The sequence below is a fragment of the Brassica rapa genome, chromosome A03 (assembly GCF_000309985.2).
Source record: "Brassica rapa cultivar Chiifu-401-42 chromosome A03, CAAS_Brap_v3.01, whole genome shotgun sequence".
NCBI lineage: Eukaryota > Viridiplantae > Streptophyta > Magnoliopsida > Brassicales > Brassicaceae > Brassica > Brassica rapa.
Genome location: NC_024797.2, coordinates 441,559 through 464,358, shown reverse-complemented (window position 1 = coordinate 464,358; position 22,800 = coordinate 441,559). Strand labels below are relative to the sequence as shown.

The window sequence follows — 22,800 nt, the reverse complement described above, 5'->3', positions numbered from 1 at the left end:
ACATGTCATATGACAGGTTCAAGTCCAAGTTCACCTTCAGGTTCATCATTTTCCTCAAACAGCTTCATGAACTTGGCTTGATATCTCTGCAGCTTCATCCTCTTTGAATGCCTAAACATAAAAACTCCAACCAAAACTAGAGTTGAATCAGGGTCTGTTAATCGGCTTGTCATTGGGCTTGGGGTTGAATCAGGGTCTGGTGATAATTATTATAAGGGTGTTTTTTTCTTCAAGTGTGTAAGAATGAAGTCGTATGCCGATTGAAATCATGTATGATGTATTACATATACTTCCCAAACCAAAAGAAAAAATGAATAACTAAAAACTCAATAGGGTCACCGGAGATATTTCAAAATTTTAAAAGAATAATATGCACTGAGATATTTCACAAAATAATAAAAAAACATCGTCCACTTGGTATAAATATGTAGCCGTCAATAAACTTTATTAATTTGATGATCAAGCAATTGACTAGAGTTATCATTGTCATATGTCTCATGTGCATCTATTCCTTCTTTAAAAATCAAGAATTCCTCATATAATTTTAGGGCTGAGCGATAAAGATTCTATTGCAATAACTAAATGTACAAAATGATATTATTTAAAAGTGCAGAAAACGATGATGATGGGTAGTAAGTTGCTAGATGAGATGATAAATCTAATCTTATAAAAGTACAAAGTCAAAGTGATAATAGTACGTCTAGATACAGTTGCAAAGAAATGAGCTAGATAACAAAATGAAAATCCAATATTATAAAATTTAGTCTGATTGTAATAGGAAAAATATAGTAAAGTACTACGACAATACGAAGAACACTATTTACTAGATAGATAGCGTTGTGATAAAATGTCAAGGTTTGGTTCGACCAGACAATATGGGACCTTCACAATGTCTGTCTCATGTTTCCTGCATGCCATGCATTCTATTTACTCTTTCGTTCTCTACGTGCCCACGTCTCCACTTTTCATTTTCTTATTACTGATTGCTCAAGCTTGTGGTACGATGCAATCACATATAATTAGTGTTTAAGATTCTTTCTTCTACAGGTAGGTTCAGTTAGCTGAATACTATATGGTAAGCTAGGTTTCTCGAAAGATGAGATGCACTTAAAAACTCGTTTAAACTATATTCTCCAAATTAAATGAATAACTTCAGAAACATTTGCAAAATATGGCAGACAGTGTCGAATCGAGGCATTCAATTTTCTTACTATTTGGTCTTTTAACTAGAAAATCGAATAATACTTAGTTGGTAGACAAACGATCATGTATTTGAATCGATGCATGCAATATATGTTTTGTAAGAACAATGCGAGCCCAGGTAAAGCAAGCAAGGGCTTTAGGCTCCAAATTTTAAATTTGGGGAATCAATTACAAATAATTTCTTTAGTATAATGGTTGGAAGACTTAAGAGCATCCCCATTAGCGAACTCCATGGAAGAGGTTCACAAAACATTTTTTTATTATTATTTTTTTTGGGTTGGATTTTGTTTTTAAAAAAAAAAAAAAAAAAAAATTATTTTTTTGGACCAGTCGCGGGCCGCCACGTGCTGTGGGGCCCGCGCTACAGTGATGAACCAGGTTTATGGGGAAGGGGTGGAGAGAGACAGGTTCATCACTATTCCTTATTTTAATATATTTTTTTTTTTTGAATGTGTGTGAACCCCCCATAAGACCATGCGCATCAGGGGCTTTAGACGGGTTCACGGGCCCGAGTTCTAAGGCCGGAGTAATTAAAAAACAATTTAAAATGGGTTTGTGTCGATGAAACGGGCCTTACGGTTGATCCGCTATGAAGCGGATTTAGCCACGCGTCATATCCTGGTTGGACGAGAGAAACCGCGTAGAGGGGGAGGAAAGACGGGTTTCCCCGTGTCTCTTCTCATTTTCTCTTCTCGAAACAAAAGCTAGGGTTTGTTGTGTGAGAGGCGATAATACGAGTGACGCGGAGTCTTCACGAGATTCTCGTTCAAATCGACGACGGAGAGTCTTCTCCACGACCTCTGGTAAGTATCGAGTAGATCGACGGTTTAATTTCGTTTAATTTGGTCGAAATCGTTTACTGAGATTTAAAATCAATTTGGGGTTTTCGAGTTTCGGATGTAAATCGATAACTGGGTTTCGATTAATTGATGTAAATCGACATGCGCGTTTAATTTAGGGTTTGTTTGTGTGAGATTTCAAATCGATTGAGGGGTTTGGAGTTAGGGTTCTCAATTGATTCGTTGATTCGTTTTATAGTTTTAATTCCTCAAGAGGGCTCGATATAGGGGTCGTTTTAGTATATTGTTTCGATTATAATGTTCTAATATATTGGGGTTTTTTCACAGATGGATCCCGCGGATGAGAGAAGCCATTCAAAGAGACAAAAGGAGTATTTTGACATGCTACAATACACTTGTGATTCAGAATATGGGATTCCTAGAAGGTGTTCCTGTGGTGGGAGAATCATCGACGAGGTTCGAGCCAAGGAGGAGTACGACACTCTTCCTGGGAAGAGGTTCTTCACGTGCGTCAACTACGAGGTAATGTGGGTTTCAACCTCCTGATTTTGTTTTTACATTGTATATATTTCTTGAAAAACCACCTCTGATATTTGTTTTGTTCCAAACAAGGCTGATGGGTTTCACTACCGTCAGCCTTGGGTGTTTGGTGTCCAGGAGCAGATGGAACGCTTACTCAAGCGTCTTGAGGAGGCTGAGGAGGTGATGAAGTGGGTGCCGAGTCTCAAAAACAATATTGAGACTCTGGAGGTGAGTAAATGAGTTTGTATATCGTCTCTTATATTGCTGCAATTTTTGTAATGAGTGAGTAAATGAGTTTCTATGTGCAGGCCGAGGCAAAAGGGCTGAGTGACCAGGTTGATCGACTAACTGGGGAGGTTTACAACCTGACGGTGCAAGTGTCTGTGCTGGAGAAGCTCTGCTTCGACTAACAAGCAAAGGTAAACACTCAAACTTAACTGAACTAGAACAGAACTGCAAGTGAATAAGGATTGTAAAAGTACAACCTAATAAAGTATCTGTTAAAAACATTTATAGTTTTTAATAACTTTTCAAACTAGGTAGAGTACAACCTACTTTAAAAACTTATCGAAAATTTTTAAAGTGATTTGATTGGTAATGAATGGTAACTGTGAATAAGTTGTTGTGTAATTAAGTTAAGTAGTTGTGTAATTTACTGCAGTAGTTGTTGTGTAATAAAGCAATGCGAAAACTAGTTTAAAACATAGGCATTTCACTTCTAAAAACACAAACAATCAAACCTTAAAAATCACACAAACCCCTTAACAACAAACCAAAATCACACAATGGACCCTTTTTCCCTAAACTCTCACGGGTTTGTTAACTTGTTAGCTTCGCAGAGCAGTCCTACAATAGACGTAGACTCTGCTGAGGCACCTGTTAGCTCTCCCGGGTTAGTTAAACCAGCGGAAAGGAGAAAGTGGACCACAAAAGAAGATCTTGTGTTGATTAGTGCTTGGTTGAACACCAGCAAAGATCCAATAATTAGTAATGAGCAGAAGTTAGGGGCTTTTTGGAAGAGAATTGAGGCGTACTTCAATGCTAGTCCTCAGCTCATTGGCTCCATTCCTAGAGAGTGGGGTCAATGTAAGCAGAGGTGGGGAAGGGTGAATGCGGAGGTTTGTAGGTTTGTGGGTTCCCATGAGGCCGCTCTGAAGCAGCAAGCTAGTGGGCAAAGTGAAAATGATGTCATGAAGGCGGCTCATGACATCTATTTCAATGATTATAATGCCAAGTTTGCGCTTGAACATTGCTGGAGGGAACTTCGGTTTGATCAGAAGTGGAAGTCACACTCTCAGCCGAAGGAGAAAAATAAGGAATCTGGTGCGGAGCCGGTGGCTGAGGAGGCAGAGGTTAGGCCTCCAGGCATTAAGGCTTGCAAAGCGGGGAAACGCAAGAAGCCAGACGACGTAGCTTATGATAAAATACATAGCATCCTAGCTAATAAAAACACCATTTCCAGACAAAAGATCCTTGATCGTCTGCTAGTAAAGGACACACTTTCCCCTAGTGAAGAAGCTCTGAAGGAGAAACTCATCTCTGAAATGCTTGATTGAATGTGTTGTCTAATTGTTTCCCCTAGTAAAGCCGTCTCATGTGTAGGAACTTGTTTGAATATGATTGATTGAATGTGTTTTCTTAATCTCTTGTCTTTGTCTCTGTTTTAATCACGGGTGCTTTCTTTTGCAGGTACCGGGTGGGAAAGCGTCTTGAAGTCACGGGTGGTTTGAAGCTTTGTCGTAAGTGTAGCCTTTTTAATCTCTTGTCTTTGTCTCTGTTTTAATCACGGGTAGAAAGTGTAGCCTTTTGTTTCATGCTACATCTTTCATGTACTATGGTTGTAATGTTGCTGTTGATTCACGGGTGGTTGTGTACCCTTTATCTAAGTGTAAACTTGAACTCTCTCCCTTTATATAAATGTATGGTCTTTGGTTATTGTACAGAACAAGGCAAACTTGAACTCTCTCCCTTGACAAACTTCTCTTCTATTCTATTCTTTCTCTTCTTTCTCTTCTTTATTGTCTCTTCTATTCTAGGCTCTATTCTTTCTCTTCTGATCGTGGTGCTCTATCTGATCGTGTAACAACAAGCTTCAAACCACAACAACTACTCAACTTGAACAACCTTCACAACCTCAACAAGCTTCACAACTCAACTTGCTTGAAACCACAACAACCTTCAAACACTCAACAACAAACTCAAGGTAAGTGAATGATAGAATTAGGAAAAATAAGATTAGGAAAAATATGATAGAATTAATATAATTGAATAATGAAAAAAAAAGATTAAGAAAAATATGATTGAATAATGAAAAAACAAAGTGATGAAGTTTATGAATATTATTGAATAATGGGAAAAAAAAAAGATTAAGAAAAATATGATTGAATAATGAAAAAAAAAAGTGATGAAAAAAAATAGTGATGAAGTTTATGAATATTATTGAATAATGGAAAAAAAAAAGATTAAGAAAAATATGATTGAATAATGAAAAAAATAGTGATGAAGTTTATGAATATTATTGAAAAATGGGAAAAAAAAAGATTAAGAAAAATATGATTGAATAATGAAAAAAAATAGTGATGAAGTTTATGAATATTATTGAAAAATGGGAAAAAAAAAAGATTAAGAAAAATATGATAGAATTAATATAATTGAATAATGAAAAAAAAAGATTAGGAAAAATATGATTGAATAATGAAAAAAAAAGTGATGAAGTTGGTTAATATTATTGAAAAATGGGAAAAAAATAAGATTAGGAAAAATATGATAGAATTAATATAATTGAATAATGAAAAAAAAAGATTAGGAAAAATATGATTGAATAATGAAAAAAAAATATTAGGAAAAAAATATTATAAAAAATATGAACACATCCCGTTTTCTGATTTTAGGAAAAAATTTCACTAATGTCTTCCTCATCAAGTGATGAAGTTGATGAAGCTTTAGAAGAAATGGTCGACCAAGTAGTTGATAATTTCATCGACTCAGTGATAGATGCTCACCCCAACAAGCAGAAAAGACGGGCTTATATCGAAAGACATCGTGAACAAGGACACAATCAGCTATGGAACGATTATTTCCAAGAAAATCCTACATACCCACCGCAAATGTTTAGGAGGCGTTTTCGAATGAACAAGCCATTGTTCCTCCACATTGTCGAACGTGTAAGTAATGAAGTTCCATACTTTCAGCAAAGACGAAATGCTTGCGGAAGGTATGGGCTATCTGCACTTCAAAAGTGTACGGCAGCTATACGTATGCTGGCATATGGTCAATCAGGAGATACATATGACGAGTATCTCCGACTTGCTGACAGTACTTCACGTTTATGTTTGGAAAATTTCACTAATGCAATTATAAATTTGTTTGGAGATGAGTATCTCCGCAGCCCTACAGCTGAGGATCTTCAACGATTGCTCGATGTTGGAGAGGTACGCGGTTTTCCAGGGATGATAGGCAGCATCGATTGTATGCATTGGGAGTGGAAAAACTGCCCAACCGCTTGGAAAGGTCAGTACACACGTGGTACGGGAAAGCCGACAATTGTCTTAGAAGCTGTGGCATCACAAGATCTTTGGATATGGCACGCATTTTTCGGATTACCAGGTACCCTCAATGATATCAATGTTCTTGATCGGTCACCGGTTTTCGATGACATCGTACAAGGTCGAGCACCAAAAGTTAAGTTCAAGGTCAACAACCACACTTATCGTATGGCGTACTATCTTACTGACGGAATTTATCCAAACTGGTCAACATTTATCCAATCCATCCCACTTCCTCAAGGTCCTAAAGCTGAGAAATTTGCAAAAAAACAAGAATCCGCCAGAAAAGATGTCGAACGGGCTTTTGGAGTATTACAATCAAGGTTTGCAATTGTTAAAAACCCAGCTCTACTATGGGACAAGGAAAAGATAGGAAAGATAATGAGAACTTGTGTCATTTTGCACAATATGATAGTGGAGAACGAACGACACGGATACGCTCAAATTGACACATCTGAGTTCGAGTCAGGAGAGTCAAGTAGAAGTTCGAGGGTGACAAGGAGGGATAGTATTCATGTCGATATGTTAGGCATGCGCAGAGAAGTTCGAGATCCAGCGAAACATGCTCGTCTTAAAGCTGATTTAATGGAAAATATATGGCAAAAGTTTGGTGATGACGATGAATAAGCTTTGTATGTTATTGAATTTCTTGTTTTATGTATTCTACTCATTATGTATTGAATAAAATGTTTAAAAAAATTTAAAATATATTTTAATGTATTATTTTATTCATGTTTTCTCAATAATTAGAAATTTGGAAAAAAAAAATTATTATGAATAATAAATATTATTATTTTATTTCTATGAACTTCTTCTTTAGGTTCACTAATGCAGAAAACAAGAGGTTCAGGTTCTTAACTATTCATGGACCCACATAAAAAATATTAAAAAATACTTGTGAACCCCAAGGGGGGTTCACTAATGCTCATGGTCTAAGTTCACTAATGGGGGTGCTCTTATATATCTCCAAAAGGTGCTGAGTTCATATGTTTGAAATTTTGCTTTAGGCGTCCAGTTGTTCTGGACCAGCAATGTGCGAGCCATGTTTTATCTCAGAAATTTACGTAGCTCTTTTATCAACCAGGCGAGTATGTTATTCATAGGCACTAATATTAGGTCTTTATATTTTGAACAAAAATAATAGTGATACGGAATTTATTTGCATGACTAATAGTATCAATTTCTACATGTAAAATTGTACACATTATTTTGTATAAGTTAAAAAGAAACTTACTACAATTAATGTAATAAGTAATAAAACGTTGTTCCTTGAAACTAGGTTTTTGGATATTTCATTTATCACTATACTAATATTGAGTCTAAAATAGTTTCTTTGAGAGGTTTCTGAGTTGTCCATTTATTGGATAGTTCATTTCGTACTACAGTAAATTCAAAGTAGCAGAAAGGGATAACTTAACCAATGTTGAATAAAACTAATGCTAAGCTCAATATAAACCCCAAGAAAAGAAAAGAAAAAACAAAGCGAAGTAAGAAGCTATAAGAGATAGACTGACATGCATCATGCATGCATGCTCCCTCAACCAAAAGACAAAACACATAGTGCAGCATCAATGGCCCAGTTGTCACCACAACTCTTTTTTTATTATATATAGCTAGGAACTTGTTTTATTTTATGGTTTATAATTGATTTATTATCTTGTTTAATCAAAACGAGCCTGAGTTTGCTTAATTTTGTAATAAGATAGGAATCAAGCTAAGGATCGATGGAGAGCAAATGATAAATACAATGTACTGTAATGATGCTTTCAAGTACTCTTCAATACCTTCCAAGGCCACATGTTCAATATTTAATCGGTCCAGATATATGAAAGTTATTTGATATGCTAAAGAGAAAATGTACCTGGACCATTTTCTATTTATATTAGACTAATCTACATGTGATTTTCTTACTCTTTGATTTTACTTTAGATCTACATATAGATCATCTAATTTCTTTTTACCAAATAATGCGTCAAGTCACACGATCTAGTCGACACCAAGTGATACGAGCTAGGCCAAACAATTAAAAAATATTGTGAATGATCGAATAGGAATAAGGAGGATGTAATATAAAAGTCATGAATTCAAACCTATCTTAATTGATTATGTACATGTTTTGGTTCATATCCGAAAAAAAATGATAGAACATAAAAGAAAAACTCATTGTCATTAAGAAAAATATAAACAAGTTTAAGTGAATGTTGTTGTCTACCAACTTGTTAAATTCCTTCATTTCGAAGCACAACAAAAAATATACATGATAACAACAAGTGTACCTACCATCACTATAATATATTGATTAACACACGTCAGTCCTTATGAAAGGTCAATGGAGGTCATGGAAGAAGAAGAAGAAGGGCCAATGCAAATTGGAAGTTAGGAAGAAGACCAAAAAAAATCCATCCTTTTTGGGAAATTCATTACAACCCCATAATCCATGAAATGAATCTCTATCTACATCTCAGTAGCAAAATCTTTAAAGTAAAAAAGAAGAGAAAATGGCAAAAGATGTAGGTGTTTAGACAGCTAAGAGTGTTCCTCAGTCGCCCCACAAAAAGTCATCTCTCCCCTCTCTTCAGTCTTTCTCAGCTCTCCAAAAATCTTCTTAAATGGTTCCAAGTTCACTGCTCCTAAAGGCCACGTCCTCTTCTCCCTCACACATGCCTGATGCATCCTATGACCTTTCCTTTTCTATCCATTTTCTTTCTGCAAAAGCAAAACCAGAAAACATATTTACAAAACTTGGGAAAATAAAGAGACACTGTGACACACCACCACCACCACTGTGAAAACAGACTTATCCATGATATTAATCTTCATAACTCATAATCACATACTTTCTTCATATAAACCCCGATCATAATCTATATATTTCATTTAGTCGCCCACTGTAATATAATATGAAGGGACTGTACTGAAATGGCAGAGACCATAAAGCAAAATATATATAAAAAAGGCCATTTTTATAGATTTTTGATAAATTTTTAATAAAATAATACGTATAATGGTAAATTTTTCAAAAAAAAAAAAGCCATTTTTGTAGATTTATATATGTTTTTTTAGTGGGCTGGAAGCAGGTGCTTGTTGTGCTTGCCTCCTTCAGGGTCGGCACTGTGAAGGGTTTAGCACCACTGGTTACTGACTCCAAATCAACTAGAGTTATAATCAAATAACTATTTAGGATGTCAACATTCTTGCTTCCTAAGTTTAAAAGATTTTAACCTATAAGAAAGGAAAGATAACTTCAGAGGCAAAAGCATCTCATGGATAAAATATACATATCAGAAAGTAGAATAAGACAGTTTTTACTTCACCTTACTAAGACAGAGAATCAACATCGAACAGTAAAGAAGAGAATCTCTCAATAATATAGTCATTTACTTTTGTTTTCAGTTATTTTGACCCATTCCCTTTTTGGCCTCTTCCCACATGGTTTCCAACACTTTCAAAATTTACTCTTAAGGGCTTACACGGCTATATTATATATATGGTCCCTTCCTCGAAGTTTAAACTCATAATTCACAACCAACACCTCTACAACTTGTTATCAATTCTAATATCTAGTCTTATCTGTATATATTACGATGGTTAAACCCTTTTGGAGAAGTAAGATCAGTGCCACAAAGAATGATGGCTTGACATGGTACAAAGACCTTGGCCTTCATGCCTTTGGAGAGTTTTCAACGGCAATGATCCAAGCCAACAGTGTGATGGAGGATCAGTGCCAGATAGAATCAGGGCCATTGACATTCAACAACTCGGCAGTTCATGGCACGTTTGTTGGAGTTTACGACGGTCATGGAGGTCCAGAGGCTTCCAGATTCACTGCAGACAACATCTTTCCAAATTTAAAGAGTAAGACACAACCGCCTTTATCCTCATTCTTGTAACTGTTAGGCACACTAACGCTCAGGTTTCACACATCAACAGAGTTTGCCACCGAGAGTGGAGATATATCTGAGGAGGTGATGAGGAACGCATTTGCAGAGACAGACGAAGATTTTCTCACGGCAGTGAAGAAGCAATGGCGCAAGAATCCGCAGATGGCATCAGTGGGGTCATGTTGCTTGGCAGGAGTGATATGCAACGGACTGGTGTACATCGCAAACGCAGGAGACTCGAGGGCTGTGCTGGGAAGATCTGAGAGAGGTGGAGTGAGAGCTGTTCAGTTATCAGTAGAGCACAACGCCAACGTGGAGTCTGCGAGACAAGAGCTGTGGTCAATGCATCCTAACGACCCCAACATACTTGTGATGAAACACAGGATGTGGCGTGTGAAAGGCATCATCCAGGTAGAGTATTACTTCATTATGAAAACATGTGTACATCAAGATATTAAAAAAATCTCACAAGCAAATGTGTTGTTTACATTTAACTAGGTCACAAAATCCATAGGTGATGCGTACCTCAAAAGAGCAGAGTTCAACAGAGAGCCGTTGCTGCCCAAATACAGAGTAGCAGAACATTTCACCGAGCCAATACTTAGTGCGGATCCATCAGTCACGGTTACTAGGCTTGACCAAGAAGACGAGTTCATGATTTTTGCTTCAGATGGGCTTTGGGAGCATCTTAGCAACCAGGAAGCTGTTGATATTGTCCATAGTTCCCCACGCCAAGTAAGCTTTACGCCTAAGTCACTTCTCTCTTGTACACTTTTGCACGCAAGAATATATTTGTTAATAATACCTTTGAAAATCTCCAGGGAGTAGCAAGGAGACTACTCAAAGCTGCATTGAAGGAGGCAGCAAAGAAAAGAGAGATGAGATACTCAGACCTGAAAGAGATCAATCCTGGTGTTAGAAGGCATTTTCATGACGATATAACCGTTATTGTAGTATATCTCGATCCCCAAATGGTCCAAGCCAATGGTTGGGCTTCTCCACTGTCAATAAGAGGTGGCTACTGAATGCATCCATCATCATGAACTTTTCCTGTGTGTAATGACGTGAGGCAAAAGAAATGTCGGAAGCAGGAGCACGGATCACTAGTAGTATAGCTAGAATAATATTTTGATATGTTCTTTTTTTTTTAAAAGAAAACATAAGTGTAAATGTACCCCTGTATGCAGTAACGCAAGTCATACACGAGGGTACTTGCAATGCAACATCATCAATGTCAATGCTGGTTAATTTAAAATTTCAAGTAACTTGCTGCATATCAGAAGTAAAACTAAACATTACATTCCCTTGGTAAAAGTTTTCTGGCGCTTGATTCTGAAGTATCAGCGTTTGCTTATGTTTTCTGATACATCTGCCTCCTGTGAAAGCACAATGAAACAAATCGTTAAGCAATATATATACCATTAGCTATTTTTTATAATTTAGAAAATAAGAGTCATATATAACCGATTTTTATTCTCTTACTTTAGTTTTGAAAACTAAATAAAGCATAACTGATAATTTTTATGTATGTAAATATAAATTAACGAATAATTGCTACTTCATAATCAGTCACCTCCTTATACGTCTCAATAGTTTTAAAAAGACAAGTACTCATTAACAAACTCATCAAACTAATAGAACTATGAAAGGAATTTTGAACGAATGTATGTATGTGAATATTATGTAGTTGAGATATGTTGCCATCTTAGTTATTGAAACTTTTGATATTTTTTTCAATCTTAATTATTAGTATGAAATTTTTATATAGTATATAAAATTTAATTTGACCAAAAAGTATTATAAAATTTAATTTGAAATGCTGTTCTTACAAAACTTCCGAACCGGACCGGACCGGATATGTGGTGTTAACAATACGTCTATCCAATCCGATTTGGCAAAGAAAAAAGTAACTTTAAAATTAAATAAACAAAAAAGGGAAAATGGATACTTTCTTGCCCGCCATGTGGACATTCTCATCTCTCTCTTCCCTCTGTTCACTATCGCTCTAACCGGTCGCTATCTTTGAGGAAAAAAACCGATGACCTCGTCTCTTTCAAGCAATCCGGTGGTTGCTGAAGAAAGACCGGCGGAAACATCCACAGATCTTACAGAGACGACGACGGAAGCTCCGGAGAAGAAGGTGAGGAAAGGTTACACGATCTCCAAGTCCAGAGACAGAGTTGGACTGAAGGAGAGCACGATAAGTTTCTTGAAGCTCTTCAACTGTAATATAGCTAAAAAGTTGCTATCTTTCTTCTTAGTATGTGACTTAATTATACACTTTGTTGCTGATACTACTTACTGTTGTCTTGCGTCCTTCCTTAGGTTTGATCGTGACTGGAAAAAAATGAAGATTTTGTTGGTTCAAAGACAGTAATTCAGGTTTGAGATTAGCTGCTTTGAGTTTTGGTTTTGATGTAATATACACTGGCACGTTTCACCACTTAATCCTAACGTGCCTACTCTGATTTGCTACAGATCAGGACTCAGGAGCCATGCCCAAAAATATTTTTTGAAGGTTCAGAAAAACGGGACCTTTGCGCACGTGCCACCTCCTACACCTAAGCGCAAAGCTGCTCATCCTTATCCTCAGAAGGCATCAAAGAACGGTTTGTTCTACTACAAAAGAAGTTAGACTGTGTTTTATCTGAACTCGGTTCAAATTTGCAGCTCAAATGTCGCTTCAGGTGTCCATGCCCTTTTCTACTAAAATAAGTAACGTGCCCGAGTATACCTCATGGGATGATGATACCTCTGTACTGCTTAGCATAGCCGTAAGCGAGTATACATCATGGGATGATGATACCTCTTCACTGCTTAGCATAGTAATAATGATTCATAAATCATAATATAATATAAAATTTATAGACTATATAAAATAAAATATTTATCAAAGAATCAAATCCCGCACTTTAAAACGCGAATCAAAATCTAGTTAAAATTAAGACTACTAAACAAAACAATAATGAAGTCTTTTTTAGCAATTGCGTCATTTGAACTCAATGGAGACATTATTGTTTGGAGAAAGTGTCCCAACCATCAGAAGCCGCTCCATTTGTTCATCACTAAAGTAAGAATCTCCCAGCCATACAACGATCTTCTCTAGTCTCTTTGCGTTTCTCAGCACCAATCTCAGGAACGAACCTAAGAGTCTCATCTTTGCACCATTACAATCCGACATGAACCTAAGAGTCTCATGGGTAGGAAACACCTCATGCTTTGATCTCCAACATGTGTCTGAATCCAAGCCATGAGATATTCTTAAATACTCGTCCAAATCAGCATCCTGTAGAGCATAGAACATGTTACTCCAAAGCATACTAGCACGTACAGGTGTTTTTTACCAAAAATACAATTCCTATATACTGATTAGCATGACAAGGAGTTAAAGACATGGTTCATCTATTTATGGAATATTCCAAGAAAATGAACGAGGTTTTTGGTGAAGATACCTCGATATAGCTCACGTATGTTGCGTGTACTTCAAGATTCTTCAATCCAGGTGAATTTTGTAGTAACCTTGCTATGCTAGGAATAACAGATCGAGCAAAATTTGTCTGAACAGTTAAAGTTTGGACCTTGAGCTTCGGTAAACGAACACCACAGAGCATGGCGAGAGATAGAATCTAGCACAATGATGAAAAGGTCAGAATAATTAATGGAACATAAATAAATAAATAAAAACAAAACAAGTTAATATAGGGTGCAAACATATAATACCTGAAGAAGGTATCCCCCACGAAACGTAAGCCTCTCTACGTTTTGCAATTTTGCTAGCATCTTAAGCACCATGGTCTGAAGAACATCAGCATATTGTTGAAAACCAGCCATGAAAGGACGGTACCTGTTCAAGCCAATGCGAAGGATAGCATCGGCGAGAGAGGAGACATCCACTAAAGTACATGGTCCCACATCAGAGTTTTTCAAATTCAAATAATGGATGTGCGGCGCTACAATCTCCATCTGCCCTGAACGCTCGGACCAGCCATATATTTCTAGTGCACTCAGACTCGGTGATTTACTCAGATCAAGACGCTTAAGTAAACCATCACAGTAAAACAATTGCAAGGTTTCAAGATTTGGAGAGCCAGAGAGAATATTAGCAATAGATTCATCATAGAGACTACAACAACTCAATGTCAACCTCCTTAGGAAGTTCCAAGACACAGTGCATCCAGGACGCATATCAAAACCCACCAAATTGAGTTGCCTTAAGGAGGAACTAAGATAGAAGCAATCCGGGAAACCATTATAAGTCTCGTAAACAAATAAAAGGCCGGTCAGAGACAGCTCCCCCACATTGCGAGACATAGCGAACTCGACCCAGCTATTAAACTGGGGCTCAGTGACTTCATGGGTCACACAAAGTTTAAAACTCATGATTTTCAGTCTCCTGTAGGAAAGCAAGGTTTGGTCTATCCCCTTAGCGGTCGTTCTAAGGTGGAGACAAGGTAATTCGCACCATGCATGCCTCCACCGTCTGGACAAGACGGAAGTTCTGATGGCGAGATCGATGGGAATAAAGGATAGAATATGGTTGAGGATCTCATCTGGCATAGAGTTTATGAAATCTGCTCCTTCGATAACTTGTTGGATTTCGCGGTGGGGGTTGAGGATCTCATCTGGCATAGAGTTTATGAAATCTGCTCCTTCGATAACTTGTTGGATTTTGCGGTGGGGGTTTAATATACGACGTTGTCGACGGCTACGTTTCCCTCGCCTTTTCGCCATGCTAACTATGATTAGGTTTTATTTTGTTTACACAGCACGAAACTTATTAAAGTATTTTGTATAGATGATATTTTGTTTATGGACAACTTGATAATTATTACACGGTCAACTATATATAAGACAAAGATTTCTAATACTCTAGTTCCCTTATTCATAGTTGTTTATTGAATTATCCTTACTATAGATGGAATTATCTTTCTAAATAAAATAAAACAAAACAATGAATTATCTTTATTGTAGATGGAATTATCTTTCTAAATAAAACAAAATAATGAACCGACGTTGAGTACTTGAGTGTATATATAGAGACTTTTTTTAGAACATATATATAGAGACATTAGGGTGGATCAATTTCCATGTCTTTAAAAGCTCTAAACCCTTAAATAAAAGTCTTTTTATTCAGTGAAACCATGTCATAGCATGCCTTTTCTCCACAAAAAAAAAAACACTATGTCATATCTTCGTACGAAGAAACCAACCGTTTAAGTCTTTATCGATGAGATGAAACCAGGAAACAACGTATACAACTTAATCACTATTACTGTTAGTTACAGATGATTTACGTGTACAAACACGGTCTATATTATTTGATGGCGCACTTTTGACTTTATTTCCTTCAGTCTCATGAAACAGAAAGTTACGCTATTTGCGCTTTTTAATTAAGTTTCTGCAGCTTCCAAATTTTACATTAGTTTAACTTTTAGGGTGTACAATTCATATTATTAGCTATTGACGAGGCTCGAGCACAAAGAAAACGTGTTCTGTTACGCGACGGTGGAGAAATATTCACTATAGAGACTGTTGTTTTAGAACATGGTAATTAAATACAGTAGATCCACTTGAAAATTGTACCTACTGTTGTAAATCAGCTGCACTAAAGAGAACAGACAGACTGCGCGTCTACGATTATCACTGCAACATTAAGCCTTACAATTTACTCTTGGGTTTGGAAAACATATTTGTTATGTAGCTAAATTTTGATATTACAAAAAACCACAATAACAGTCAAATCATTTATTACTAATTGAACTGTTAGCTTTCATAATGCATGTACTAGATTTTGATCCGCGTAGGCGCGCGGATATATATTTTGAAAAATATGTTGATATTTGTTTTTCATGTTATTATTAAGGTTTTACAAAATGAATCCAAGGAACATAACCGATACCGATCCGAAAATATAGTACCAAACCCGAACATAAATTGATTAAATATTCGAATTATTCAAAATTTTGTTATTTAGAGAACCAAATCTGATCCGAACTGAAGTATTCGGGTACCCGAATTTATCTTAAAATAGATTTATATACTTATATATATATATTAATTATTTTTAGATTTAACGTATATAAAACATTAAGAATGATACTTTTAAATTGGTTTAAATACTTGAAATTATATATATAGATAGTCAAAAATAAATATCTGCAATAGTTAAAGTATACTCAAATCACGAAAAATACTTAAAATAATTATTGATTCCGTATCCAAAATTTTAAATCAAGCCAATTGATATGTTAAGCTTAAGTATTCTGACATATGTTATTCAAATTTATAGGTAATATATTATTTTATTTATAGATTTTGAGAAATTTAAAATAGATAATGATTTAAAACTTTAAAAATAATTTAAATGGATTATCCAAACGCGAACCAAACCCGCAAATATCCGAATCAAACTCAAACCAAAATTTAGAAACATCCTAACATGGCTTAAATCTTTGACTCCGAAAACCCGAAACACAAACCGATCAGAACTAAACCCGTATGGGTGCCCGAAATCTCATCCCTATTCATTATTATATATCGTATACTGTCATCATATAATTAATCGTATTTTATACGTACCATCATATAAGTAATCATATAATTAATAGTATTTTATACGTACCATCATATAAATAATTACATATATTATATTTTTAAAACTTAATATGAAATATAAAAACCATAATTTGAGTTGGTATTCCAAATTGGGCTTTGTATTGTATTTTTATTATATATATTGACAACATTTTTTTATAATGGTTATTGAAAAATAGTTTAGTAAAAATCCATTTTTGAATATATGTATTATTTTTTAATCAATTTTTGATATAAATCAACTTTAAATTATTGTTTTGATTTGAAATATGTGTATAAAGTTTAAATTTTGTTTTATGGTTAGTTTAGAAAAGAAAAAGTTTTAAGCAATTAGATTGATTGTTTTCGTATATTTTAAATCTGGCTCTGATAGATAGTTTCTTATAATATGATGGACTTTTAATTTTTCTTAATAACATAAGCCCATTACTTTTTTTCTTCTTAATACTACTATCTTTGTTTCCAAACAAAATTAATTTTTTTTTAAAAGACTACAATTCATGTTTCCAAACACTCCAAATTTTTTTAATAGTCCTATTCAAGTCTCCAAACACTCCAATTTTGTACTTGAGTTTTAATAAGATAGATTACAAAAACTCTTAAATATTTATGTCAGCATGGCACCTAGATATTTTATTTATTAAAACATTTATTACGTCGGGTTTGTGCTTTGGTCTATATCTCCAAGTAAGCTTTGGGTTTCTTTGCTCGACGTCCTCCTCCTATGGTGTACCGGAACCGTTGCCTGTCGCCTCCGTTGAAGCCTCTTGGAGCCACCTCTGAGTGAGAGTTCGTTTGTTTTGCCTCTTAGCTTTACCAGATCCGGTTTGTTGATTTTGGACGCCTAAAGCCCAACCTAAATATAAAATAAGTTTCCCAAAAAAAAAAGTTTGAGAATCGAACCGTGCCCTCATTTGAAGAATAATGACAGTGTCGACCACTACACTACAAGTAACTTTTCACAATTTACTGCCCTATAAATATATAACATAATTTGGCGCTTAAAACATGAGTTTTACCAGTTTTAGCCCATGACCGACCCTGAACTTTACTCTTGTCTCTTCTCTGAAGCAACAAGAAGCGCTTGGATTTGAGTTTCATTAACGTCAAGAAAACCATTATTGGTAAGCTTGATGTTAACTTTTGTGTTTCATAGATGTTTTTTTATCTTTTTTGCGGTATCTACGAACAAACCAGCTTGTTAGCAGAATTTGGTTCAATCTGATTGTAACCAAATATTTGTTTCTTTGGAATAATATTTACAATTTAGCAAAAAAACATGTAAAAGATTTAATTCAAATCTGGATAAAAATATCTTTCACGTTAAAAAGTGTAATTTTCAAAAAAAATATATATATAAAAGTTATCCCAAAATCTTTCTAATTATGTCTAGATTTATTTATTTATTTTCTTCTGAAAAGGGTAAAATAAGGCACGTGAATAAAAGAAGAAAATAAAAAGAGCACGTGACAGTTTTAAGGATGTTTGTGGGAAATAATGGGCCATAAAGCCCATTTTTATGGCTTTCTTACCAAGCAATCATTATAAACGTTCCTTCATCATCTTCAACGTTTCCTACGCTCTGTTTCTTGTTCTTGAAAAAAACAGAGCATGGAGAGTGAGTACGAAAATGTTCTTCGTTTTGAATCACAAGGCAGATACATAGAGGCTTTAGAGATTATAAGCGAGGCTGAGCGTTGTGGTAACCACAGTGAACGTCTTAACATACTTCAAGCTGAAATCTTCATGTCTCTAGCAGAAGAATCCGAGAATCTGTACAAGAAACTCGTATTTTTAATGGCAGCCGTTGAAGCCTACTCAAGAAACGACGCGTGTGAATGTGTCTACCCACTGTTCGAAATATCAGAGCTTCTTGGTTCAGCATCATTCTACAGGAGAGTATTGAAGACGGCAGAGCTCTTCTTGAAGCGTATTGCTACAGCTTTGAGATCTCAAGAACCGGACGTGGCTAAAGACGGCGTATATGCTCACCTCTTGAAAGAAAGGAAAAAAGTGCGATCTTTGGTTAACGTTGTGAATGCGAGGATTGCGAACCATGTTCCTTTAGCTGACTTCAAACCAGAAGCCATAGAGATGAAGAAGGAGAATGGTGCTATGGTTGAGCGATTGAGACCTCACTGGGAGTCTTCCAGTGAAAACACCAAACGTGAGTTCATGAAAGTTAGTACTCAGGAACTTCGAAGGTTTGTGCTGAATAAATTTGAAAAGGAAGGAAAATATGCGTTGGAGAAAGTTCTGGGTCACGTAAAGAAGAACGCAAGGTGGATTTTTTGGCTCTGTAGAAGTTGTTCCCAGAAGTTCTCCACTTCCGAAGAATGTACGAGTCATCTTGAACAGGTACATGCTGCAGAGTTCGCACCATCTTCGATGAATGATTTGGTGGAGAAGGAGGTCTGGTCTGATAAGACAGCAGTTGGAGTTTGGAAAGATGCTATCGATCTGGTTTGCTCCTCAGTTGAAAGTTTCTGCTGTCAAGGTTTAACTGGAGTCAAAGAGAAGATCAATTTTGACTCAGACATGGCATATGTGCTGCTCGACAAGAGACTCTTGCAAGGAAATGTTGATGAGCGAGTTGATGAGGGAGGTAAGATTAGCTTTTCTGATGCTAAACTTCACTGCACAAGGGTGCATGCTGGTGGAGGAGATGACTTCATGTCATGGCTAGCATTGTCAGAAGATTGGAAATTCAAATTCCCAAGACCAATCAGGGAGTTCAATTTGGATATGTGGATTGCTTCATTGAGATCATATCAGTTAGTCTGTAGGACTTTGCAAACACACAAGGTTAGTTGATGGCTCATTTTTTTGAATCAACCTTTTGTAAAAATGTTTTATAATCAACCTTTGACTTTTGTCTTTGCAGGTTATTCACTTGGACGCAGAGATTTTACTGATTGACAAGTCTAGAGTGAAGTTGCTGAAACACCTCACAGGGATGTGTCTTTTTGACTTCAGGTGCTACCTTAATTCACCTCTCAAGGAATACATAATTGATTGTCTGCGTCGAAGGTTCACTTGAGATGATTAGTGTAACGTTGTCTCATTTGATTTTTGGACTAGAGTTGGTATACGTTTAAATCCTGTTCTTGTATATTTTGGTCAATTTTGGCCCTTTCGGCTGCGTGGAAACTTGTGTCTCTATCCAGTCGCAGCTGGTTTATATCTCAGAGCTTAAAAACTTACATAAAAGACTAGTGTTTGGTGAAACATGTTGCTAGATCTAGCTCAAGTACACTATATACATATACCTTTGTTAAGCGAGAGAAGGAAAAAGAAAAACAAAATATCAAACAGAGATCTTTAAGCTTAATACAAGTAAAACACTTCACTCGCTGTTGATGGAGTTAACCTGAACTAGCTTCCTCGGAATTATCTGATAAATGATCAGAACAGCAACCGAGTTAAATACAATATGAAAGTAGTAACTGAAACCAATAACATTTTCAAGCTGCATTTAGCATATGAACCTTCTTCACATGGAGTAACTCAACTGCCAAACAATATTTTTTTAAAAAAATTGAGTAGAGATGAGAATGCATGCCTTCTCCTCCACAAAGAGTGTCAAGTAGGATCATTTATCATTTCATATTGTATAGCTCTACCACCAACGAGAACACAAGCATAGTTGACTGGATAAAAAAAAACAAAAATTAGAGAAGTTCTCAAATAGGATCTGTTGCTATCAACAAGACCCTTTCACAGGAAAGCCAATCATACTTAAATTACCAAATAAAAGCAAACACATGAGAACAATCTCGGATTTTCAAAATAGCTTAAAAATTCACAAATTTTAACAAGACCGTTCAACAATCTTTTGATGGGATTCAGGTATTCAATTTTTTATACAGTAAATAAAATTTAATTAATCTAATAAATTCTATTTTGAAAGACTGTTTAAAATTAAATAAACAAAAGGGAAAATGGATGGCCTCAAATTCAAAGCGAAGCGTCTCCACATACTTTACCACCAACTTCTTGCCCGCCATGTGGACATTCTAATCTCTCTCTAAAGCTCCCTCTCTTCACTATCTCTCTAAACGGTCGCTATCTTTGAGAAAAAAAAACCGATGACCTCGTCTCTTTCAAGCAATCCGGTGGTTTCTGAAGAAAGACCGGCGGAAACGTCCACAGATCTTACAGAGACGACGACGGAAGCTCCGGAGAAGAAGGTGAGGAAAGCTTACACGATCTCCAAGTCCAGACAGAGTTGGACTGAAGGAGAGCACGATAAGTTTCTCGAAGCTCTTCAACTGTAATATAGCTGAAAGTTGCTCCATTTTCTTCTTAGTATGTGACTTAATAATACACTTTGTTGCTGATACTGTTGTCTTGCGTCCTTAGGTTTGATCGTGACTGGAAAAAGATTGAAGATTTTGTCGGTTCAAAGACAGTTATTCAGGTTTGAGATTAACTGCTTTCGAGTTTTGGTTTATATATTTATACATTGCCACTCACTCAATCTTACTCTGATTTGCTACAGATCAGGAGCCATGCCCAAAAGTACTTTCTGAAGGTAGAGAAAAACGGGACCTTTGCGCACGTGCCACCTCCTAGGCCTAAGCGCAAAGCTGCTCATCCATATCCTCAAAAGGCAGCTAAGAGTGGTTAGTTTTATTACAAGAAGAGTTTACTTTGGGTGGATAGATGAATTTAACTTTGTTCAATCTAAACTTGTAGCTCAAATGTCGCTTCACGTTTCCATGTCATTTCCTCCAGAAATAAGTAACTTGTCAGGATATGGTTCATGGGATGATGATACCTCTGCATTGCTTAGCATAGCCGTAAGCGAGGTTATACTACCAAAAGATGAGATTGACACTCTTTGTGGAGGAGAAGGCCTGCATTCTCATCTCTACTCAATTTTTTTTTTAAATTTGGTTTGGCAGTTGAGTTACTCCATGTGAAGAAGGTTCATATGCTAAATGCAGCTTGAAAATGTTATTGGTTTCAGTTGTTATTGAATTGAATGGCTCAACAAGTGCGGTTAGTCCTTCAGCATCTGGTATAGGAAGCTCAAGCAGAACTCTACCAGATTCAGAGGGTTTAACACCGGTGAATCAAGCTCCCTCAATGCAGGGTAATTATTTCTGAGTTTTTATTTTATGGTGGAGTTCACTGTTCTAATGGTTGTTTTTTTTCGGCAGGTCTTCCTGATTTTGCTGAAGTTTATAACTTCATTGGGAGTGTGTTCGATCCTGACAGCAAAGGCCGCATGAAAAAGTTAAAAGAGATGGATCCTATTAATTTCGAAACTGTGAGTTACAACATGCTTGTTTGCCTTTAGGTTATATGATGTGTGTGACTGTGATACATCCATCATTTAGGCGACTTTTATCTTTATAGTAAGCCTGTCACATAGCTGAATCTAATAGTAGAGGCTGCATTCTGTAGATTTTGTTTCATAAACAAAGTTTGCTTGGTAGTATGGTACCATGATTCTGTGGAGATGTTGAACAACCTTGGTTCAGTATTTTTTTTTTTTTTTTTTAAGTTTCCTGGTGCATTTACGTAGCTGCCAGTTGATTGTTCTTGATATAGTACCCTTGACCAATCGCTGTATGCATGGCAGGTACTGCTATTGATGAGAAACCTCACAGTGAATATGTCAAATCCTGACTTCGAACCTTCTGTAAGTGTTAAAACTTATCATAACTTCCATGCTTGTTAGAAATAAATCTATTTCGTTCTTGGTGTGTTACTTCCTTAAACGTTCCAATGATTAGAGTGAAGATTGTTGTACTTTTTTGAGATCTATATCACACACACTGAAACATATGTAATCTAACCTTGGTATAGTCTGATGCTGCAGAGGAAGGTTCAGAACACTTAAGCTCTTAGCTCTAGTGTGAGATCGCTGGCCAAGAACGAAACAAGTGAATTATCTTTCTTGATGGACTTCTTGCTCACAACAACTGTGTATATCAGCTATAAAGTAAGTGTGGTTTTATACCTCATCCTTCCCACATCAATGTAAACCAGACCTTACCGCATATATAAGCTTTAATCTCTCAGCTGAGCTGCTATAAGGAGTTACCATTGGCTATATGATCTCTCTGTGCATTTGGTGTATTGCGTCACATGGTAGATAAAATTTATAGTGTGTGTAGTAGAAAAATGGGCACCTTGTATTTTCCTATTTGATATATATATTTATTTGTTCATGCGTTTTGTAATTTGTAGTTTTCTTTCCCACTTTAGACGATTGGTTATTTCTGGTCATATATTGATACCAAA

General features: G+C 36.1%; 7 protein-coding genes across 12 annotated transcripts; 6 read left to right on the top strand and 1 right to left on the bottom strand.

Moving 5' to 3' along the window:
- The first annotated feature begins 198 nt into the window (after positions 1 to 198).
- LOC103856823 (putative nuclease HARBI1) lies at positions 199 to 9,108 on the top strand. Of its 4 annotated transcripts, none has more exons than XM_033289169.1 (4): positions 199 to 2,525; positions 2,616 to 2,753; positions 2,834 to 2,944; positions 4,215 to 5,201. In XM_033289169.1, the coding sequence occupies exons 1-3, from the start codon at positions 2,331 to 2,333 to the stop codon at positions 2,933 to 2,935; spliced, it is 435 nt and encodes a 144-aa protein (XP_033145060.1). In that variant the 5' UTR covers positions 199 to 2,330; the 3' UTR covers positions 2,936 to 2,944; positions 4,215 to 5,201. The 4 variants fall into 4 exon arrangements, with proteins under 4 accessions (XP_033145060.1, XP_033145059.1, XP_033145058.1 ...); XM_033289168.1 differs by having other exon boundaries at positions 199 to 2,006; positions 2,331 to 2,525; positions 2,834 to 4,943; XM_033289167.1 differs by having other exon boundaries at positions 199 to 2,753; positions 4,215 to 9,108.
- Positions 3,311 to 4,081, top strand: LOC117133051 (glutathione S-transferase T3-like). The gene has a single exon (XM_033289036.1). It carries the CDS (start codon positions 3,311 to 3,313, stop codon positions 4,079 to 4,081), a length of 771 nt encoding a protein of 256 aa, XP_033144927.1.
- A 237-nt stretch (positions 9,109 to 9,345) lies between the features above and the next one.
- LOC103855508 (probable protein phosphatase 2C 67) lies at positions 9,346 to 11,225 on the top strand. Its single transcript, XM_009132496.3, has 4 exons — positions 9,346 to 9,925; positions 10,001 to 10,362; positions 10,450 to 10,686; positions 10,773 to 11,225. The coding sequence occupies exons 1-4, from the start codon at positions 9,655 to 9,657 to the stop codon at positions 10,974 to 10,976; spliced, it is 1,074 nt and encodes a 357-aa protein (XP_009130744.2). The 5' UTR covers positions 9,346 to 9,654; the 3' UTR covers positions 10,977 to 11,225.
- A 764-nt stretch (positions 11,226 to 11,989) lies between these two features.
- On the top strand, positions 11,990 to 12,800 carry LOC103855506 (protein REVEILLE 4). Its single transcript, XM_033289035.1, has 3 exons — positions 11,990 to 12,192; positions 12,430 to 12,560; positions 12,622 to 12,800. The coding sequence occupies exons 1-3, from the start codon at positions 11,990 to 11,992 to the stop codon at positions 12,798 to 12,800; spliced, it is 513 nt and encodes a 170-aa protein (XP_033144926.1).
- LOC103855505 (putative F-box/LRR-repeat protein At5g02700) lies at positions 12,567 to 15,932 on the bottom strand. Its single transcript, XM_033289154.1, has 3 exons — positions 13,672 to 15,932; positions 13,404 to 13,577; positions 12,567 to 13,237 (listed from the first exon to the last, which is right to left on the bottom strand). Exons 1-3 carry the CDS (start codon positions 14,680 to 14,682, stop codon positions 12,941 to 12,943), a joined length of 1,482 nt encoding a protein of 493 aa, XP_033145045.1. The 5' UTR covers positions 14,683 to 15,932; the 3' UTR covers positions 12,567 to 12,940.
- A 1,000-nt stretch (positions 15,933 to 16,932) lies between these two features.
- LOC117133072 lies at positions 16,933 to 20,200 on the top strand. The gene is made up of 2 exons (XM_033289157.1): positions 16,933 to 19,350; positions 19,430 to 20,200. The coding sequence occupies exons 1-2, from the start codon at positions 18,157 to 18,159 to the stop codon at positions 19,583 to 19,585; spliced, it is 1,350 nt and encodes a 449-aa protein (XP_033145048.1). The 5' UTR covers positions 16,933 to 18,156; the 3' UTR covers positions 19,586 to 20,200.
- Positions 20,201 to 20,490: 290 nt separating this feature from the next.
- LOC103855503 (protein REVEILLE 4) lies at positions 20,491 to 22,727 on the top strand. Of its 3 annotated transcripts, none has more exons than XM_009132493.3 (8): positions 20,491 to 20,818; positions 20,908 to 20,965; positions 21,047 to 21,170; positions 21,283 to 21,402; positions 21,518 to 21,643; positions 21,711 to 21,820; positions 22,136 to 22,195; positions 22,363 to 22,727. In XM_009132493.3, exons 1-8 carry the CDS (start codon positions 20,634 to 20,636, stop codon positions 22,402 to 22,404), a joined length of 825 nt encoding a protein of 274 aa, XP_009130741.1. In that variant the 5' UTR covers positions 20,491 to 20,633; the 3' UTR covers positions 22,405 to 22,727. The 3 variants fall into 3 exon arrangements, with proteins under 3 accessions (XP_009130741.1, XP_009130740.1, XP_009130739.1); XM_009132492.3 differs by having other exon boundaries at positions 20,498 to 20,818; positions 21,244 to 21,402; positions 22,376 to 22,727; XM_009132491.3 differs by having other exon boundaries at positions 20,499 to 20,818; positions 21,244 to 21,402.
- The last annotated feature ends 73 nt before the right edge of the window (positions 22,728 to 22,800 follow it).

What these genes read in the sequence shown, in the direction of transcription:
- LOC117133051 (XM_033289036.1), top strand. Translation starts at nt 3,311, where the DNA reads ATGGACCCTTTTTCCCTAAACTCTCACGGGTTTGTTAACTTGTTAGCT.
- LOC103856823 (XM_033289167.1), top strand. Translation starts at nt 5,432, where the DNA reads ATGTCTTCCTCATCAAGTGATGAAGTTGATGAAGCTTTAGAAGAAATG.
- LOC103855508 (XM_009132496.3), top strand. Translation starts at nt 9,655, where the DNA reads ATGGTTAAACCCTTTTGGAGAAGTAAGATCAGTGCCACAAAGAATGAT. An exon ending in CATCTTTCCAAATTTAAAGA is followed by an intron (nt 9,926 to 10,000) that starts GTAAGACACAAC and finishes ACACATCAACAG; the next exon opens with AGTTTGCCACCGAGAGTGGA. An exon ending in TCCATAGTTCCCCACGCCAA is followed by an intron (nt 10,687 to 10,772) that starts GTAAGCTTTACG and finishes GAAAATCTCCAG; the next exon opens with GGAGTAGCAAGGAGACTACT.
- LOC103855506 (XM_033289035.1), top strand. Translation starts at nt 11,990, where the DNA reads ATGACCTCGTCTCTTTCAAGCAATCCGGTGGTTGCTGAAGAAAGACCG. An exon ending in AACTGTAATATAGCTAAAAA is followed by an intron (nt 12,193 to 12,429) that starts GTTGCTATCTTT and finishes GATTTGCTACAG; the next exon opens with ATCAGGACTCAGGAGCCATG. An exon ending in TCAGAAGGCATCAAAGAACG is followed by an intron (nt 12,561 to 12,621) that starts GTTTGTTCTACT and finishes TCAAATTTGCAG; the next exon opens with CTCAAATGTCGCTTCAGGTG.
- LOC103855505 (XM_033289154.1), bottom strand. Translation starts at nt 14,682, where the DNA reads ATGGCGAAAAGGCGAGGGAAACGTAGCCGTCGACAACGTCGTATATTA. An exon ending in GTGGGGGATACCTTCTTCAG is followed by an intron (nt 13,578 to 13,671) that starts GTATTATATGTT and finishes TCATTGTGCTAG; the next exon opens with ATTCTATCTCTCGCCATGCT. An exon ending in CATACGTGAGCTATATCGAG is followed by an intron (nt 13,238 to 13,403) that starts GTATCTTCACCA and finishes TATGCTCTACAG; the next exon opens with GATGCTGATTTGGACGAGTA.
- LOC117133072 (XM_033289157.1), top strand. Translation starts at nt 18,157, where the DNA reads ATGGAGAGTGAGTACGAAAATGTTCTTCGTTTTGAATCACAAGGCAGA. An exon ending in GGACTTTGCAAACACACAAG is followed by an intron (nt 19,351 to 19,429) that starts GTTAGTTGATGG and finishes TTGTCTTTGCAG; the next exon opens with GTTATTCACTTGGACGCAGA.
- LOC103855503 (XM_009132491.3), top strand. Translation starts at nt 20,634, where the DNA reads ATGACCTCGTCTCTTTCAAGCAATCCGGTGGTTTCTGAAGAAAGACCG. An exon ending in TCAAGCTCCCTCAATGCAGG is followed by an intron (nt 21,644 to 21,710) that starts GTAATTATTTCT and finishes TTTTTTCGGCAG; the next exon opens with GTCTTCCTGATTTTGCTGAA. An exon ending in ATCCTATTAATTTCGAAACT is followed by an intron (nt 21,821 to 22,135) that starts GTGAGTTACAAC and finishes TATGCATGGCAG; the next exon opens with GTACTGCTATTGATGAGAAA.